Source organism: Canis lupus, chromosome 11 (assembly GCF_011100685.1).
Source record: "Canis lupus familiaris isolate Mischka breed German Shepherd chromosome 11, alternate assembly UU_Cfam_GSD_1.0, whole genome shotgun sequence".
Lineage (NCBI taxonomy): Eukaryota > Metazoa > Chordata > Mammalia > Carnivora > Canidae > Canis > Canis lupus.
The window spans coordinates 52,881,458-52,902,869 of record NC_049232.1 but is presented as its reverse complement, the minus strand read 5'-3'; the positions used below and the strand labels follow the sequence as shown (position 1 = coordinate 52,902,869).

The following is a 21,412-nucleotide window of genomic DNA, read 5'->3' as shown; positions in this document are numbered from 1 at the left end:
ACCCCACATCCACACCCATCTACGTCTTACCTTGAACACAAGAGTATGGAAGGCAGGGATCTCCAGACAGACACCCCTTCCGGTTTACCTCACAGAGCTCATTAGCAGGGCAAGGATTTGGGTTACAGGGATGAGTGACCTCTTCTACAATATTACCCAAAGTACTTGGCCCTGAAAAACCAAACACAGATCGGATTAACCAACCCAAAAAGGTAACAGAGGTCTGTAAATTATCTGAATTAATTATGGCTAGAATAAATGGAGAGCTTGTGAGTAGAAAGTGAGGCCTAATTCTAGTAAATTATCAAAACACAGAGATTCTCTGATCATTTGTGAATTTAGCATAAACATATATACATTCATTCACTTGTTTATTTACTGGGTACCTATGATATACTGGGAAAGGTTCTGAGCTTTGGAGGTACAGGAGTGAACAAAATAGACAAATCTCTATTGTAGAATTTACATTTGGGAAATAGACTAGGAGTATATGTATACATGTGTGTCTCTGTGTGTATAAATTAAAAAAGTTACCTAATGATAAGTAATAAGTAGTATAAAGGGATGGAAAGTGGTAAGTATACTTTGGATAGGGTGGCCAAATAGGTGCTTATGCCTAAGAGGAATAACTCTGCACATTTTACCATAAACTATAATAATTCATTATGGTAAGATGGATCCTGTACCATGATTATATTTGTCAACTTGTGAAATAATGACCATGGAAGAGTCTCACTTCATATAAAGTGTATGTGATATTTAAAGAGTGTTAAAATTCAAACAAAAACATTTCTTTAATTTTTTCCCTTCTACACATATATTTCACTGCTCAAATAGAGTCTAGGCTTGTGAATACATTAGTTTTGCTCACTTGATTTTAGGCCAGACTCAGACTGGGGCTAATAAAGGCATAAGGGTTCTTGGAGTTCATCTCATACAGCCCAATCTTTTTATAAATAAGGAAGCTGAGGTTGAAAGAAGTGGTCTGTTCAAAGCCACGGAGGTCTAAACTCTAGTACAATGTTTTTTTTATTGGGGGGGGTGCTATATTGGTCATAAAGGTTGAGGGACATAGTATGTTGGCCTTAAGAAAGTGTGGCTGATATCACGAGCTGCAAATCTAGCATCTACTCTTCTCTTCCTGCTTACTAATAATAGTATGACACAATGGGTTCACAGCTAAGAAGATCATCTTTCTCAGTTTCCCTTACAGCTAGGGTGGTTTTCCCTTACATTAGGACATGGTGGTTAGAATTCCAGGAGCCATGTTGAGATGATAAAGTACCTGAAGTAACTTTGATGATGGAAGCCAAACACTAAGGACAGTGTGGAAAGCAAAAGGAGCGTGGACTCTGGATGGTGGAGTACTGTAACAGCCCTGGGCTTACTTACTTACTTACTTATTTACTTTATCTATCTATCTATCTATCTATCTATCTATCTATCTATCTATCTATCTATTTATGGCTTTCCTTTTCTTTTACCCGTTGTTCTGTTATTTGCAGTAGAACTCAGTCCTAACAAAGGAAAACTAAATAGGAGCTGAATTCTTGGTCTGCCTTTCCAGCCAGCTCAGAGCACTAACGCCCCCTGGCGGCAGCAATAGACACTTTCGCTACCCTAACAACAGTGGTGTGTAGGAGTTCCCTCCGATTTCCAAGGCACAGGGTCATCTCCTGCTAAGACACTCAGCTTCAGGATCCCTCAATGGGATACCCAACTTACTCTTCTAGCTCTTGGCCTAGCTCTTAGCAGAATTATTTTGGCAGAGACAAAAGTTGCATTTTCAAGTACTAACCCAGACCGTCATTCCTTACTCCCTCGTTGGTGGGTTGGTCTAAGCCAAGCTTGGCTCAGGTCCACTAATATTCTGAAGACTAAAAGCTAAAGATTCCCTAGGGGTAAATTCCACTTCCTGGTCAAATCATGACAATGATATGGAGCTGTTATCTAAGATGATTACCCCAGATTCATTGCTCAGAATTCTTGATTGACAATAGTACATCAGTTCCTTAGAATAAGATCATCACTTGTGCTTATGTATTTTAAGATGATAATTCTTTCCAAGGGCAAAAGGGCCAAACAAATAAGAGTCTGCAATTGAGATTGTATCATTAAACCACACATTTTCAGCAGATAGATGTGCATCCAAAGCAAACATGAAGGGCAGAGATGGAAGGGAGAAGTATTCAAAATCTAAAAAAACAAAGTACTTACTGAGGTATGTATCCAAAGGTATACAATTCTCTAGGTCATCTGTAGGTGACAGAAGCTCACAAATACTTTCAGCTGTGTGGTCTTCAGGGAATTTATTCTGGTCCCCACATTTCTTAAGAATCTCCACACAATCTGATCTTAAAAAGAAAAATACACACAAATCATCTCATGTTGTCTTGTCAACATCAATTCTGTTTCTGAAGCCTTCTAGAAGGTGAGTTTTCATAACAATGATTTACAATTGGTAGGTTAGAGTAATGGCAAAAGAAATCAGAAGTCAGAGAAGACTTCAGGTTGCATAGTAGTAAGTAATGTATTGTAATATCAAAGCATCCTTTCCTCTTATCTGAGATCAAAGGCCTCGCTCAAATTTTATACTCATACTGTTACTACGATCAATGTGGCTTGTCCCTGTTTTTGAAAGAAAATTAGGGCAGCCCGGGTGGCACAGTGGTTTAGCACCATCTGCAGCCTGGGGTGTGATGATGGAGTCCCACATCGGGCTCCCTGCATGGAGCCTGCTTCTCCCTCTGCCTGTGTCTCTGCCTCTCTCTCTCTGTGTCCTCATGAATAAATAAATAATTTTAAAAATTTAAAAAAAGAAAGAAAATTAAACTAGACTAGTCTGATTTGCTCTTTGCAAAATCCTTTCTTTCAGGACCTTATGCTTGCTTGGTTCTTCCTCCTTCTCTCCCATTCTCTTTTTAAATATTTTAAAAATTATCAACATTAAGGTGTTTGGCCCATAACAACTGGAAAGTACACTACTTTAAAATTTTCTCAGTCTTCAAAAGGGATTTGATTCTTTAAGTTTTCATGCTAAGAATCCATAGATTTCCCACTGGTTGCCTCTTGCTTGTCACTAAAGTTACTCTTCATCTTTCTCCTTACTCAGGTCTTCCCCAAGTCATGCCACAGAATAGATGTGGACACTGTTTAAGGTTGAAATAATATGCCATCAGTCATCAAGTGCCCCATAAAACCAAGACACACACCAACAACTTAGGGGCTGGATAGTAACTTGGTTTTTAGAAAAATAGATGCTTGAAGATCAGGTGGCATAAATTACTACATGGTTAATGCTTCTGGTTTTACCCAGCACAGCAGCTTTTTTATCTTTATCCTAGATCTCCTAAGCAAACAATTCACAAAATGTTCCCTAGAAACAGGCCCTAATGACTATATTCACTAATTCCTTTACTCATCAAACATGTATGGAACACCTACTGTGTATCAGGATTATGCTAATCCCTGAAGAGAAAAAGAGAAAAGAAGAGACAAGAAAAAGGAGTCACAAGGAAGAATAAATTCCTCAAGGAGAACAAACTCTAACAGAATAAAAGTACACATATTAAATATAAAAACAGAATTGCACATTGAAGGTACTCAATAAATGTTTCTGGAACTAAATCCCATGAGAGTAGTTCAAATAAAGGCCTATAGACATTTGTAGGAAGGATAAATTACTATTAGCTGGAGAGATCTGGGAAGATTCCATAGGAATGACATGCATCTGAGAGAGGCTAAGAAAGATAGGCAGTGGGTAAGTGAAGATGGAAGAGTATTTTAAGCAGAGGAGGAATTTAACATGTGGGAAGTATAGGCAAAGGAAGTGGTGGGAGAGAAAACTAAAAATAGGCTACAGTTCAAATCATGGTCTGAACCAAGACTGGAGAGTCATTACGAGGAAAGAAACTTACTTGCAAATAATACTTCCCCGGGATTTACTATGACAAGGTTTAATCTGCAGTGAACAAGCTATTGCTTTCCACATTTCTGGCTGACACTTCTTAATGTCAAGAACAGGTATGTTGATAAATGGCATCTTTATGCTTCCTTTCTCCCACAGCTTCATGTCATTCATGGCTCCTTGATCTGACTGAGCGTTACAACTCCTGAAAAGTTCTGTTGGCCTGAAAAGAAAAAAGGCCAGAAAGAATCAAGAGGCAATTATTTTCTAGAGAGAATAGGTAAAATCCTAACATACTGATGTAGCAGGAAAATCTGATTTTCTTAAGTACATACAACGCATCAAAGAATATCAGCTTTGAATGTATGGAGATTCAACGTAGACACATTAAGATTGTGACTACATCTTTCCTTTTTAACAAAGATTTTGTGATGCAGTTGAACTTTCAAAATGCTCTTTGTGGGGCTATCATCTTTAGATTGTACCATTTTTTCATATCACAAAGTAAATGATCCAACTTTTAGAAACAGATATAATATAAAAATGAAATATACAAACAGGACAGATGGGAGCTATACTTGTGGTGAACATGGCATGGTGTATAAAACTTGTCAAATTACCAAGTTGTACACTTGAAACTAATGTAACATTGTGTGTGAACTATACTCGAATTTAGAGTTTGAACAAATGACATCTTAGTATTATTATAAAAAAATAGTTTTGATCTCATGGTGTTTGGGAGACCATGCACCACACTTTAAGAAACACTCTTTTTTTCATTCACCTGTTTATAGACAGAGTCTGTGTCCAGTTTTCATGTGTCTCTTAATGGCCACAAATGGTATTGTTGGGGCATAATTTTCTAAGAAACTGCCAAACTATTTTCCAAAGTGGTTACACCATTTTACACTTTTAGCAGCAATGTATGAAAGTTCCAGGCACTTGGAACTGTTGTCAGTCTCTTTAGTTGCAGCCACTCTGCTGGCATGCAGTGGTACTCTACTGGTTTTAATTTGCATTTTGCTGATGACCAATCACATCAAACACCTTTTCATGCACTTATTGGCTATCTGGGTATCTTCTTTTGTGAAGTGTCTTTCTAGCTATTCACCCTCTTTAGAAAAGGTTGTCTTTTTACTATTGATTATAAAAGAGTTCTTTATATATTCTGGATATAAGTCCTGTGTCAGATATATGTATAACAAATATTTTCTTCCAGTTTGTGGTTTGCCTTTTCATTTTTTTAAAGATGTATTTATTTTAGAGAGAGAGAGAGAGCATGAGCAGGAGGGGCAGAGGGAGAGGGACAGAGAGCATCTCAAGCAGACTCTGCACTGAGCACAGAGCCCAAAATCGGCCTTGATCCAACAACCCTGAGATCATGACCTAAGGTGAAACCACCACTCAGGTAACCCCTCACCTTTTCATTTTCTTAATGGTATCTTTTGATAAACAAAATTTTTAAAATTTAAAAATTTATTTTATTTAGCTAAAATATTTTATTGGGATATAATTTACAAAGAATATAATGTATAGATCTTAAGAGTTCAGTAAGTTTTGAAAATTGTATTCACCCCATGTAATCAAAACCCCAAACAAAATATAGCATATTTCTATCACCCCATAGAGTTCCCTTATGATCCCCTACAGCCAGTTCCTCCTTCCAAAGGCAATGACTTTCTGATCTTTATCTCATAGATTACTTTGCCTATTCTTAGAACTTATATATATGAAATTATAAAGATTATATTTTGTGTTTGGCTTCTTCCATTCAACATAAGACTCATCCACGTATGGGGTTTATCAGTAGTTTGGATTTTTCCTTTTTCCTTGCTGTGTACTATTCTATTGTTTGGATACACCACAATATGCTCTTTCATTCTCTTCTTGATCCATGATTGACTTATTTTTCTCCAAATTCTGGATTCTTATGAATAAGGCTGCTGTATAAGTCTTTTTTTCTTTTTTGGGGGGACTTAGGTTTTCATGTCTCTTGAATAAATGCTTCAGAATGGGATTGCTAGGTCATGGAGTTGACTTTTTAAGACACTGCAAGAAAATTCTCCAAAGTGCTTAAACCATCTCATATCCTCATCGGTGAAGTATGAGGGCTCCACTTGCTTCACATGCTTCTCAGTCTTTTAATTTTAGCTATTCTAATGGGTGTGAAGAGGCATCTCACTGAAGTTTTAATTACATATTGCATAAATAATGACAAAGAACTTTTGCATATACTTAAATGTCTATTTTGATGTCTTCTTTGGTGAAAGACCCTTGAGATTTTTTTGTCCTTTTTTTTTATTGGGTTTACTTTTTATTATAGGATTGTAAGAGTTACTTATATATTTTGGTTTCAAGTCCTTTGTCAAATTTGTGTGACTGTAAGTGTGCAAATGTGATACACTGAATATTTTCTCAAACTGTGGCCTGCCTTTTCAAATCTTAAATGGTGTCTTTTGGTGAACAAGTATTTATTGTTGAACCCTAACTCATTAATTTTTTCCTTTTATAATTAGTACATTTTGTCTCTTGTCTACAAAATCTTTGTTTACACCAAGGTTTTCAAGATATTCTGCTATGTTTTCTTCTAGAAGCTTTACATTTTCAGCTTTTGTTTTGTTCTAGTATCCATCTTCAGTTAATTTTATTTATGTATTTGTTGAAAGAGAGAGAGAGAGAGAGAAGGAATGAGCAGGAGGGGTGGAGGGAGGAGAGAGAATCTCAAGCAGACTCCATGCTGAACACGAAGCCTGACACAGGGCTCAATCTCATGACCCTGAGATCATAACATGAGCTAAAACCAAGAGTTAGACACTTAACTGACTGCACTGCTTAGGTACTCCTTAAATTAGTTTTTGTATATGGTTTGAGATTGAGGTTGAAGTTTTTTTTTTTTTTTTCATACAGTCAACTGTTCCAGCAACAGTTGTTGAAAAGATGTGTTTTGTTTTGTTTTGTTTTGTTTTTGCATTGAATTAACTTGCTCCCTTTGTTGAAAATCAATTTACTGTGTGTGGGTCTGTTCTTGCATCTCTGTTTTGTCCTACTGATCTATTTGCCCAAGCTTATGCCAATTTATATTGCTTCACTTTGTGTTGCTTTATAATTAGGGTCAAAATCAGGTACTGTAAGTTCTCCAAATTTGTTATTTTTAACAAATTCTTTCAGCTATCCTAGGTCCTTCATATTTTCAGTTGAATTTCAGAATTAGTCTGCCAATTTCTATTTTTAAAAGCCTGTTGTGGGGCAGCCCTAGTGGCTCAGCGGTTTGGTACTGCCTTCAGTCCGGGGCCTGATCCTGGAGACCCAGAATCGAGTCCCACATTGGGCTCCCTGCATGGAGCCTGCTTCTCCCTCTGCCTGTGTCTCTGTCTCTCTCATGAATAAATAAATCAATCTTAAAAAAAAATAAAATAAAAAGCCTGTTGGGATTCTGATTGGGATCAGAATCTAGAGATCAGGGCAGCCCTGGTGGCCCAGCGGTTTAGCGCCGCCTTCAGCCTGGGGTGTGATCCTGGAGACCTGGTATCAAGTCCCAAGTCAGGCTCCCTGCATGGAGCCTGCTTCTCCCTCTGCCTCTCTCTCTCTCTCTCTCTGTGTGTCTGTCATGAATAAATAAATAAAATCTAAAAAAAAAAAAAAAAGAATCTAGAGATCAGTTTCAGAAAAATTAACATCTTAAAAATATTGAGTCTTCTAATTCATGAACATGGTACCTCTCTTTGTTTATTCACTGTCTTTAATTTCTTTCTATAAAGTTTTCTGGTTCTCAATATATAGTTCTTATACCTCTTTTGTTAGATTTACTCTATTTCATGTTTTTTGATGCAATCGTATAAATTTGTATTTTTAAAATAAATTTCATTTTCCAATTGTTTGTTGCTAACATACAGAAATACAATTGGCTTTTGTATGTTAACCTTGTATACTGTCACTTTATTAAATTTAAGGATTTATGGGGAGTTTGCAGATTTGAGGACATCTCCTTTCATGGTTCCCACTTTTCTGGGGTTTTCTACTCCTGCATCTAGCTACTCTGGCAGTCCTAAACTCTGATCTCTAACTCCTCAGGCCAAGACTAATGCTTTTTACTTGAATTCTTTATACCATGCAAGGGGGCTGAGAGTGCCCATGAAGGAAAAACTGGATAAATGTGCTCTCATGCAGTGTGGTTCTCTGTATTATGAGATACAGCCCCTCCTGCTTTTGGTCACCCTCTAATGTCTTTAAAACAATACTTACCAAATATTTTGTACAGAGTTCATAATTGGTACTTGCAGAAGTATTAGTTTGATACAAACTACTCCACCATCCCCAGAAGCCAGACTACACGCCCAAGTTTAACTTCAAACATTTCAGATTTCAAATTTATTCAATCTCTAAGCCAGGTCCTTATTGGCTAACACTCAATCATCAGCTGTAAAGATATCTCAATTTTCTTACTTGAAATAATATTCTGAATACCTTTTTAAAAATATTCTGAATGTTTTTATTTTTTATTTTAAGATTTTACTTATTTATTTGAAAGAGAGAGAGAGAGCACAAGCAGGGGAACGGTAGAGGGAAAGGGAGTAGCAGGGAGCCTGATGCAGGACTCCATCCCAGGACACCAGGATCATAACCCGAGCCGAAGGCAGATGCTTAACCAACTAAGCCACCCAGGTGCCCCTATTCTGAATACTTTTAAAAGAATAGGATTTATGTTCATTTGAACTTCCTTCTGGCCCAACTGAATTATCCTTTTCCTCTTCACCCTCTTGATCTCCAGGCTGTAACTCACAAAACCAGCCCCTTCTTATTTAGGAACTCTCTCTCTGGCTTCTCTGATATCATGTTCTCTATGCTTCTGGATGTTTGTTCACCCATTCAGTTTTGGGCCCTTGTTTTTCTGAACATACTTGATACTTCAATAAAATACAAATAGGTAAGAAAATATTTTTTTGTATGAAGTAGGGAAATCACTGAGTGGGACCTTCAGACAGGTTGAAGTAAACTTCGTAAACTGTTGAAAAGAGGGCATTTGGATGACCAAATTGTTCACGGTGATTTATTCTGCAGTGGATTGTTTCCACTGGTTGTGTAATAGAAGGAAGAGGGGGAGAATGGTAGATCAAAGACAGAAAAGATTCTTTGAATTATAGATGCTTTAAAATCTTTAGTCTAGAAAGGATTTTGTTACAGTGCTTCCTTTCCCAGAGGTGATTTACTGGATGGGTTATAGCATTTAAAGATGAAATAATAAAAAAATACTACTTCCTTTTAACTTAGCACCAGAGTAAAAATCAGAGTAAAGTGGTCTTTTCACTTACTTAAAAACAAGATAATGATAAAACACTTCCATTCCGTGTACAACAGTTTGCTCTTACCTGTTGTTAAAATTAGTACAGTAAGTAAGATTTCTACAGCCCAACTGGCAAGGTTCCCGAACGTCTGCTAAACAGGTCAACATGGACACTTCCACTGGATTATATTCACAAAAACGATCAAACTCTTGCCAGCTCTGTGTGTTGCCCCAGCTCATGCTATAAAGTTTAGTGCACAGTTCTCTGAAACAAAGGCACAAATGCAGAAACACAGATGAGCCAAATGAATATTTGATTTCCATAAAACTCCAATTCTATAAACTATTATTTTAGAATATAAATAAGAAAAAAGTACAAAAGTCTAAAGACTAAAAATTATCTCCCATAATTTAGACCCATAAACTGAACCTTTCCATGAAAATGTTGGCCATCTTTTGTCATCCTTCTCTTTCCTTTTTGCTATGGTTGCTACATAGCTCAGTGCTAACTGTAATATTTAATTACGGTATTTGTATATCCTTATTCTTGGCACAATTATATCTTCTAATTTCTGATCTCTCTTTTGCCTTTACGTAAAGTAAGGTAAGGCATACGTTTTGCCTCCACAAAGATAGATTCCCTTTTATTTATGTTTCAATCACAGGACATAAAACTGTGACATGGTCCTCAGATTTAAGAAGCTTTACAGACTCAGGGTTCACCAGTTTCTCCCTGAAAAATTATCCCGAAGCCACTTATATTCCTTAAGATAGGCCAAGATATCTACATGTAAAGGCTTATGAATTCCATAGCTTTTATATACTATTGTAGCTAATATATAACTATCTTATTTGCAGTACTTGATGATTACAAAACAACTTGTAAATAACTAAAATAATATCAGTACTATTTCCAAAGTGCTACACATTAGTTTAATTTTAAAAATTGATAAATGTAATAAAAATGTAAGAAACATAATACATGTAATATAAAATATGATACTACCAAAACATGTAAAATCACAAGAAAAATTCTCCACTCTTGCCACATTTTATTTGACTTTCATAATTAACCCTATGAGGAAGATGTCTTTACTTTTTTAAGTGTATTCATTACTCTACTGATGTTTACTGAGTGCCTATTTTGTGTTAGACCCTGTTCAAGGCACTGGATATGCAATGGGAAATAAGAGAGACAAGGTCTCTGCGCTCAATGGAGCATTGAGCATTATAGAGATGAGGAAGCTGTGATCGAGTTAAATTAGGTACTTTGAACTGGAAACCAGTCCTTTCTCTAGTTCTTAACATTCTCTATAACTTTGGACAGACTTTTAATAACATTGCAAAGTTAGTTTTCTATATATAAGCTGGAATTAGACAAACTGATATCAACCATAAGATGATAACAATCATTTTATAAGGTTTCATATAAGAGGAAATAAGATGGAAGCAAACCATAAAACCTTATTATCAAGGTAAGGTGGGACACATGTTTCTTAGTGAGATTCTTCTAGGATGACATAGCAATTCTAGTCTCCAGTGACTTTAGAGCATAGACACTTTTAAGGACATTCAAAGAATTACTCAGCATTCCCCCATAAATAAATACATTTATTGACTCCTATCAGCAATCCAATGTCCTTAATCACAGGACTAATTTAACTTCTCTTAAGCTCTTAAGCTCTTCTGTTAATTTTCTTTGGATATTATCTAGTTGTTTTTTTTTAAATATCTTTGTTAAAGTTTGATGAGCTATTCTAGGCACAATTTTTGCTAAAGGTCCATTCAGTTTAGAAACCACAGGAAAAACTGTTTCATTCCTAGTGATACTCATTTCAGGATATTCTGGTAATATGTGGTCCATTTTCACCTAAAATATCCTTAATAAGGCAAACTTCTGTTACCTGTGTTCTACCACGACCTTAGTTATCTCCATTTATTCTTGTCTCTAGATTGTTTCTTCCATCTTCTATTTGTATTATTTTATCCCTACATGAATCATCCAAATGAATGCCAATATAACTGCAGTCTAACTTTGAGTATAAGTGCCAATCTAGATCATTCACCAATATATGCAAAGGTTAGTTACTGTTCAAAGTTTCATAATTTAACAAACAGAATATCCCTTAGATGTCACATCCAAACATCTTCTAAATTGTAAGCTTATTTAAATGATGACCTTGGGGGTAGAATCCACGTTGCATCATCTTTAAATATTTATTGCCCTGCCAGTGTTAATCTTCTATACCCCAAAACTGATTTCTTTTAGCAATGTTTAAAAACAATGTTTTATATACACATGACGCTCATTAAGTATTTGCTGGATGAAAGATTTTATATCTTCTAAACGCTTAAGTCTACACAATGCAAAAATATGGCACACATTTGCTAGACTTAAAATCACTAATTAAAATGTTATTTTCTACTGGTTTTAATAAAGGAAAATGAGATACTGACCTACATGTTGAAGTGTTTGCTTTAGAACAACAATGCAATTTAGCCCCATCAAGGCCTGTAGAGGGAGGAGGGTGTAGGGTGACTCCAGGATGAACAGACTGTGAGCTTTCAAGAAAACACTGCCAAAGAGGATCCTGAGGTAAAGGCTGAGTCTTACAACCCTCGATGAGGCCATCAACAATTTCCATTTCTGTTTTCTTAGACATCAGAATTCTCTTGCAGGCATTTTGGCAAGCATGGTCTTCAGCTCTGTCACAGCAATATAAACCTACATTTTCAGAATATATATGACTTAATTAGCTGATTTTATGTCATGCACTGCTCAGAACAGAAGAACATGATGGTGTACTGGTAACACTACTACTCAGTCATATGTCAGTATCTGCAGTACACAGGGCCTACGAATTCTCGCTCCATTACTTTGTAGTGTAACAAATAACTGAAGGACTAAGATGGACTAGGTATCTATTACCAGAATTTACCACTGTCTCCAAACATGGGATCTTTAGCACCAATCCCACAGAAATGAAAAATCCTACACCTAAGAAGTCTTTACATGCGAAGTATCTTATGTTCCTGGAAAAGGTATTACAGATCAAACTGGAATTATTTCGTGTTAGAAATAACTCCCTAAAAGGGATTATATCGGGCAGCCTGGGTGGCTCAGCGGTTTGGCGCCACTTTCAGCCCAGAGTGTGATCCTGGAGACTCGGGATTGAGTCCCACGTTAGGCTCCCTGCATGGAGCCTGCTTCTCCCTCTGCCTGTGTCTCTGCCTCTCTCTGTGTGTCTCTCATGAAAAAATAAATAAAATCTTAAAAAAATAATAATAAAAGGGACTGTGTTCCTGACAGAATGAAAGAGATGACTAATTTCAATAGCAAAGACCACAAAAACCATATTTCATCACATTCTAGGGTATAAAGCTTTTGTATACCTGTGCAAGTTAATTTAAGTTGTAATTTAAATAATATAATAGCAAACTCTGACAAGATGTCAAGTTGCTTCTGCTCCTGCCTTTAAGGTGAATGAAGGAAAAAAAAGAAAAAGAATGAAGGTTGAGGCACCTGGGTGGTGCTGTCAGTTAAGTATCTGACTCTCGGTTTTGGTTCAGGTCATGATCTCAGGGTCTGAGATGGAGCCCACATAGGCCCCGTGCTCAGTGGGGAAATCTGCTTAAGGTTCTTTCTCTTCCTTTTCCTCTGCTGCACCTGCCCTCATGCACATACTCTCTCAAATAAATAAATCTTTTTTTTTTAAATAAATCTTTAAAAAAAATAAAATGAATGAAGGTTGTTTGTGGCAGATGTCATCGTCTGATTTTCATCATACAGCCACACCACAGAATGCTATAAGCATCAGAGTTCTCCTTTAGATGCTGGACAAGAGGGCACATATCATTGCTTCTGGGTTTACAAAAACAAGTCTCACAGTATCTCACTGTGAATCAAAACAATGGCATCGGCTTATAAATCTTGTACGTGTTTTGTCAGTTTGGTTTAATTAGTCAATTGTTTAAAGTGTGTTCACCTCTAAATCAAGAAAATGGAGTAGAGGATGTATGAAGCTGAGACTCTGAAGACCATACAAGGTGCAGGTTCATTAGGAGGCCCTGATTTTCAAAAGTATCAGGATCTCTTCTCATTTTTATGATGCTTTTATTATAAAAGTAATAATTATTCATTATAAAAATTCAAACATTATAAAAACATATAATGTGGAATAGGTATATAACTAAAAATGTATCATACTCTACAGTTCTGCAACTTGACTTTTTGGTTTACTATATCTTGGACTTCTTTCTAGATAAACATACTTTTTTCTTTATGTTGGTTATATAGTATTGTTATTATACAGATATATAATTTACTTCATTAATTTTAGTCAATACCCTATTGATGAGTATTTCTAATTTTTTTCTATTGCCATCAGTGTTGTAGCAAACATTCTTTACAGGCGTATACATATTTTTGTAAATTTATAAGTTTTCTTGAAGGACAAATTCTGAGAAATGAAATTGCCAGATTAAAAGGTATGATCATTTGAAATTCTCATGGTCATAACCCAAGTTCCTTTCAAAATATCCATACCAATGAATTCTCCCATCCCCAAAACAGAGTGCCTGCTTCCTCATACCCTTGACAGCTCTACCTTTCTTGGCAGCTATCAGCTGTAATAATACCCAATCTGCCAAATCTAAATACCAAAGGAAGTCTGGTGTTTCCCAAATGACTGAGACTAAAGATATCTACAAGGATTTACTTCCTTTTTTTTTTTAAACAGGCGCCACAGCATGGAGCCCAGTGCAGTGCTTGAACTCACGACCCCAAGATGAAGACCTGAGCTGAGATCAAGAGCCGGACACTTAACTTACTGACACATCCAAGTGCCCCAAGAATTTACTTCCCTTTAACAAATTGTTTTACCAAAGATTGAAATGAGAGGAATATGTCCATTTTACTTACTATCTGTTGGATTCCTCATTGGATAAGATTGGGTATAATTGTTCACACAGTGTATTAATTGGGGACTAATAGAGGCACAATAATTTTCCACTGCTTTGATCTGAGATGGACCAGGAGAAGAGTCTGTTCGAAAGATGGCTTGACAGTATTCTCGGCAGTTTGTGTGATGGCCTGCATAACTGCAACAAACTGAGCCCACTATGGGGGAAAAAAGGAGATGATGTTGAAATGGAAACAGCCATTTGCTAACAATAAAACATCATAATATTAATAGAACAAAATGTACCTTTTTGAATTTGAGAAATAAAACCATGGCACAGAAGATAGGCATAGTCATGAGGACATTCAGGTGTTCACTGGTATAAGAAAGTCATTATTTGTCAACTTACAGTCTATATAGTGCAGTGGTTCTCATCAAGAGCTGTACCATCCTTCTGAAAGATTCTGGAGGCATGTGCAAATGTTTCTGGTTTTCATGATGATTGGGGACTATTGCTGGCATTTAGTGCATGGGGTCAGGGTTGTTAACTGTTCTGTAATGTACAGGTTAGTCTCACACAACCAAAACAGTTTCCCAAAATGCCAATACTGCTCATGCTGAGAACCACTGAAACAGTTTCTTTCCATGTTAGATTTGTGGAGATTTATAAACAAAGCAAGACAAAACCAAAATAAAACCAGACCCCGAATGCCTCACATTTATAAAATAGGACCAGTAAAAACTAAGAGATCCTAGGCTCATTTCAAAAATTTGATAGTTATATAACTGTATATCTTGAAAAAAATCTTGAAAGTTCTATTCAATTTGAACACCTCTAAGAACATGCCTAAGTTGAAACGGTCCTTACCTCACAACTGATATGACCGGTTTTAATACTGAAAAGTAAAACTTATCTTTGAAGTACATTTTTTGATTTGTGTATTTTTAGAAATCAAGGGGGACCATTTTGGGTATTTTGGGGGAGCCAGATGAGTGACTGGGGGTGCAGATGTGGGATTTATACTGGAGAAGACGAAGAGACCCACATAGGAGAGGTTAGGGGGAGGTTGAAGGGAATCAAAAGGGCAGGAAGGGCAGGAAATCATTAAGAAAAATCTCTGATAATTATTAGAGTTTATGGAGGAACCAGAATCAAGTTTCTGGTGAGGTATGGCAGGAAACGGGTAGAAAATCTCTGATAATTGTTAGAGGTTATGGAGGAACCAGAATCAGGTTTTTGGTGAATTCCACAGAGCAGGGAATGAGCAGGGAATTCAGGCAACTTCCAGAAATAATGACAATGATAAAATTATACACAAATTAAACTAGGGCTGAACTGATACAGGATAGGCCTATTTCCTGCACCAGGAAACTGTTTTACACTTACTGTGCCACCTGTTTTTAACTTATAATTACTACTTATTGTGCTCATTGCTGAACTGTTCAATTTCAACATAAAGAATAATTAATGGCTACATTTATCACCATTAACTTTAGGATAAACTGAGGCATGGGGGTGGGGAATACTAAGGACAGATGAGACAAGTGAGAAAAAGCCAAGGACGCTCATCTTCTGATTCCTCCTTTAGGCTGGCTTCCTCACCAGTGGGGGAGGACAGAGATTACTGTGAGACTATCTTGGAAATTGTGAACTAAGCCCTAATTAGAGAGGGATAGAAGATAAAGTATAGCCAGCTACTGTTTCTTATTCTTTGATCCACTGAACTGCCAAGTGAATCCAAACAATTCTATTCCTCAGCTCAGCTGTTAACTGCTCTCACTACTCCCTTCACCTGGGATGTCCTTCCTCCAATCTCCACTGTTTATATCTTGTCCATGTTTCAAGGCCCAGCTCAGCTACCAACTCCATGAAGCCACTTCTAAGTGCCCCTGCAGCATGTGATCCCTCTTTCCTCTGAACTCCCACAGTACTTTTATCAGTGACACTAGCCCATATCCTGTGTCTGTCTCCACAGAGCTAGTAGTCAGTAAATGTCTGCTGAATGAATTGACAGGCAGTCCTTGGCAAGTGCTACGCTGTTATCACCTGGGAATGCTTAATTTTGGCAAGTAATTTTATTTATTCAAGTGGGGCATGACCTTCCTATCTAACAATAGTTATCTGCTTTGTAAATCTGCAGGTAAGACATAGCACTTGTCATAATTCATGAATAGCCTGAACTCCGCAGAGAAAAGAGCCTATCAGAATCCTGCTGGGCCTTCAGGTAGTTTACTAACAGCCCATGTCATAATGCCAGGTCTTGGCAATACAGCTAAATTGTACTCTGTAAACCGTGTTTTGCTCTTTGGACTGCTCACATAACCATTGACAATATACTTACTTTCATTTCTGCTAATGCAACTGAAAAGAGCATTCTGTAAATTAAAGAAAAACAAACAAATTAACCACCACGTAGAATTTCTAATTTTATTCCACTCTATGTACATGAAAATCAGAATATCAAATTATTTAATTCTTCTTTAAATCCAAGGAGGAAGACAAAGAAGCTGAGATGGCACCCTGGTGAAAAAAGGGAAACCATCTTCTAACACAATTATTGGGAGTCAAGTTTTTTTTTTGTTTTGTTTTGTTTTTGGAGTCAAGATTCTCATCCTGAGCCATAAGCTGATCACATTATAGCAAACCAAAGCTGTACCTATGTGTGTATGTGCAGTAGCCTTACAATGTATTCATCTCAATTATATCTTGCAGTATATAAGAGAGCTCCCAGAAGATAATATAATAGAAGGCATTTAGGGAAATAGAGATTTCATGTAACCATTGCATTTTAGAGTTGAAAGGTCCTTAGGGATCATCTTTAATTGTTTTCAAATATGGCCATGCCCCAGAATTACCTGGGCTTCCTAGGCCTTACCCTACACTACAGAATCAGAATCTGGGAATGAACCACAGAAATCTAAATATTAAACAAGGCTTCAGAGATAATTCTCATGTGATTGTTGAATTGCTATATTGTATTCCCGAAACTAATATAACACTATACTGGAACTAAAATAAAATTTAAAAAGATGATTCTTATGTAGCCACCCTGGGAATTTAGAGAATCTTTCTACCATTTTAAAGATGAACAAGCTGTTTCCTTAGAAAGACTGCCCAAGGTCATAGAACAAGTCAAAAGCAGAGTCTGAGACCAGAATTAGTATTTCTATAGTTCTTATATCATTGTTCAGAAAATACCACACTGTGTTGTCACTGCAAGGAAAACAAGAAGTAAAACGACAAAAAACAAAAAATATCTTGTTTAAAGTGATTTGGATATTCAGGGCTTGTCAGCTATGATTAATATCCCTTAAAATTGGAAGAGAATTTTTTTTTAGAATTTTAGGAGTCATCAGGTTTAAGAGAATGAATTCTTAGAAGAAATAATATGGGCATAAATAAACGGTAGATGGAAATCTAGTGCTCTTTAAGTTGAATAAAGATGACTTTAGCTTTTAATTGTAGCTAAATTACAAGCCAGCTATGTGATCTGGACTTTTAAAGGACCAGCTTTACTGACATTTTAAAATCTACCTTCAAAGATCCATCTATGTAGCTGTGTGAAGTTATACTGCATTCATTTTCTCCACTAAAGAATATTCTACTGTAGAAATAAACCATACTTGATTTATCCATTTAAAGCAAAACAAAACAAAAAACCCATACTTCATAGATAAGGGCTAATGAATTTATCCAGTATGAATTCTTTCTGTTAGAGATTGATCATCAGCATTATGAGTGAAAAGCAAACATTTTTGGTACTAATGATCTTTTCTACATCTCTCTTCATCCATGTTTCTTTGACTTTTTACCTACCTGTAAAAGATAGCCACCTATTTTGGTTCAGTGGTTTTAGGAACATTTTCCATAAAATGATCTAAATCAATATTAAAATGCAATCTACTAGGGCACCTGGGTGGCACAGTCAGTTAAGCGTCCAGCTCTGGATATTGGCTCAGGTCGTGATTTCAGGTTCATAAAATCAAGCCCCCAGTTGGATTCTACACTGTGTGTGGAGATTGCTTAGAATTGTCTCTCTCAAAAAAAAAAAAAAAAAGTATTGTCTCTCTCTCTCTCTGCCCTGCCTCTCACCATTTCACAACTCCCCCCCCCCCCCCCCAAAAAAAAAGAACACAAAAAAGCAACCTACTACCAACTTACCAGGCCCTTTTGATTCTCATTGTCTTTTTTTTTTTTTGTCTTTCTCTTTTTAATAAACTGGTTGCTGTTTTGGGTTTGACTTTTTTGACCTTGTACCTGAAGGAATGTGTTTATTATCTTGGTGGCCATTCTGGGTCAAATGGCCTGATTTCCAGTTTTGCTATTCTTCCAGTTACTCATACAAGTCTACAGAGCAGTAGTTCTCAACTGGGAGTAATTTGCTTTCCAGGGGACATTGGGTGTGGAGGAGGAGGGTGTGTGCTACTAGCATCTAATGGGTAGAGGAGTCCAGAGATGCTGCTCCACATCCTACAGTGCACATGGCAGCTCTCCCACAACAGCAATTAAAAAAAAAAGAGAGATCAAAATATCAATAGTGCCAAGGTTCAGAAACCCTGTTCTAGAGACAAATTTGTCCAAGCTGGATTTTTTGAAATTTGACCTTACAAGTGAAAGAAATATCATTCTGAGTTGGCCTGATGAATCACTTAGCTTCAGAGAAAGATACTAAAGGACACAAAACTGAAAAAAGTCAGAGATCATCTAATTCAACCCCTTATTTGACCAAAGCCAGGGATGGAGGCCTAAAAAGGAGAAATACTTAGAACTTTAGCTTTCATCTACAAGTGGGTTGGCAAACTATGGCACATATGCAAAATCTTGCCTGCTGCCTTTTTTTTTTTTTTTGCAAATAAAGTTTTATTATAATAGTCACACTCATTTATTTACATATTGTATATGGCTACTTCATGCTACAATGGTAGAGTTGAGTAAACAGAGGCCATATAAACTGTAATCCTAAAATATCTGGACCCTTTATAGAAAAAGCCTACCAACCCGAGGTAGAAGGAGGTCACAATTGTCTTCCTCGATGTCACATCCAGAATTCAGAAATGTTCCTCAAGCACTTCTGATTTTCTCTTAATGTTCATTGATAGACCTTTCATGGATAGGTTTACCTTATTTTATTGAACTAAAAGCATTTATATTTCCACACAGCAGTACCTCCAGTATTAATAAATACCATTTTTTACACTTCTACTTTAATGTTTATTAATTTTAAGGTTTTAAAGAATGGTCCTTCATTCAAGTATACCAGTATTTGATGAATTCATCAATTCTCTGTTGCTTACTTTATACTCATCATGATTTCAAACTCTGCTCATATCCCCCTCTTTGATAAAACATTCCTAACCTTAGATAACTATAAGTAAGTATAAACTATACCTTAGGTAACTGTTTGTAATGTGTAAGCTATAAGTAGCTCTACCTTTTCAATGTTTAAACTATTGCTGATTAGTTTGACAGGGTTTAAGACATATACATAATCAGTTACACCATTAACTTATAATTTCTTCATTTCTTAAGACATTTGTTTAGTCTTGGCTAAAGCCAATTCTTAAGTCTTGCAAATGCCTGGTCGCCATCTGGTGGCAAAGGAAGTTACTGAGGCTTCATAATAATGTATGGAGCCTCTTTTGACCTTCTGTCAATACTATACCCATGCTGTCTCCATATAACAGCTTCTTCACTCTGCTCATCTTACTCTAGAATTGATAAAAATTGCAGTGTTAAAAAAATTGCAGTGTTACCAAGATGAGGATCTACCACAACCTCAGAGACCCAAAGAACCCAGCAGTGTGCTGGAGTTGACAGTATTTTGAGGGATCTTCAAATCCAAAAGCCTTCACTATCCAGCTGGAGAGAGAGATGTACACAGTAAACAAAAGGCAGAGCAGAGCTAGAACACAGACTGCTCTCTCATGCCACTACACTGTAAGAAGACTGGATTATTTTTCCAAATGCAGCCAATGCAAGGTTGAATTTATGTCCACAGAATAATTAGTTTTTAACAGTCTCCCATTTTTAGAATCAGCACATTAAATTGTGGGGAAAACATCACTTCTTGAGATTCATAATATTTCTCTTAAAAATATTTGATCACAAGGGGCGCCTGGGTGGCTCAGTTGGTTAAGTGTCTGCCTTTAGCTCAGATCATGATCCCAGGGTCCTGTTCAGTGGGTAGCCTGCTTCTCCCTCTTCCTTGCCTGCCACTCCACCTGCTTATGCTTGCTCTCTGTCAAATAAATAAATAAAGTCGTTTAAAAAAATAGATCATGAAATCTTTCCTTAGGTAGCTACTTCCAGTTCCCTGCTCTATTCCCAATGGTTTTAGAGAATTGCAGCAAGCCCTTCCACCTAGTGTTGGGAGCAGGGGAGTAGGGGGCAAACCAGGCAGAAAAAGTAAAAACAAAGTAAAATCCAAGTCAAGGGAACCATAGTTATCCTTCAAGCCACACTGATCTTCCTTTGCGGGAAAAGCCATCAGGGTACAGCTGGGAGGTAGACTTTCCTGGTCCAAACACTTGCTCACAAGAAGGCTCTGTGGATTCATTTTCTGTCCCAGCCACATATACTTTTCCATTTCTGGGACTTCTTTTTTCCTTTCTAACATTTCTCCATTTGCTCACTTGTCTCAATGACAAGGATGAGGAAAACTAAACAAATACTGATCATATGAACCTCATTAAAAAAAAAAAGGTTCATTTTGGATGTTTTAGTCACTTCTGGACAAAGATCCAAAAGAGCACTTTTATGAACTGTTATTTAATGTTCCCTGTTCCCAAGGCTACAAGTTAAAAGTAAAGGAGAAAAAAAAAATAAAAAAAATAAAAGTAAAGGAGATGCTCTGTTCCTAAAGCCTCAATAAATAAAATGTTTCTAAAAAAAAAAAAAAAAAAAATGTTTCTCTTTCATAAATGGACTGAAACTTCTTCCACTTTGAAATTTTGCATTTCATATGAGGAATCTAGCTTATCATATGCTAAGTTGGAGAGATTAAATAATTGACCTATTCTATTCTATTCTATTCTATTCTATTCTATTCTATTCTATTCTTAAATAAGTGCTAGGCCCACTGTGGGACTTGAATTTACAACCCCAAGATCAAAAATCATATACTCTACCAACAGAACCAGCCAGGTACCCCTAAATAATTGATCTTTAAGAACAAACATGGTTGTAAGCCTCTACAAGATGTTTTTTCCTTGTTGTGGACACCATGGCTTTTTAGTCAAAAAGTTTAAGTGACCAGAATAAGCATTTAATATCATGATATGGATATCACTAGACAAGTGATTTAGTTTCTGCCTTCCAAATAA

The 21,412-nt window shown here is 36.6% G+C and overlaps 1 protein-coding gene across 1 annotated transcript in view; it reads right to left on the bottom strand.

The window, feature by feature from the left end:
- Positions 1–21,412, bottom strand: part of RECK (reversion inducing cysteine rich protein with kazal motifs) — a 75,498-nt gene that overhangs the window by 24,751 nt on the left and 29,335 nt on the right. The window contains 7 exon segments of the mRNA NM_001002985.1: positions 31–171; positions 2,218–2,354; positions 3,918–4,130; positions 9,274–9,453; positions 11,646–11,913; positions 14,110–14,307; positions 16,432–16,465. Of these exon segments, the coding sequence (NP_001002985.1) occupies positions 31–171; positions 2,218–2,354; positions 3,918–4,130; positions 9,274–9,453; positions 11,646–11,913; positions 14,110–14,307; positions 16,432–16,465 (1,171 nt within the window).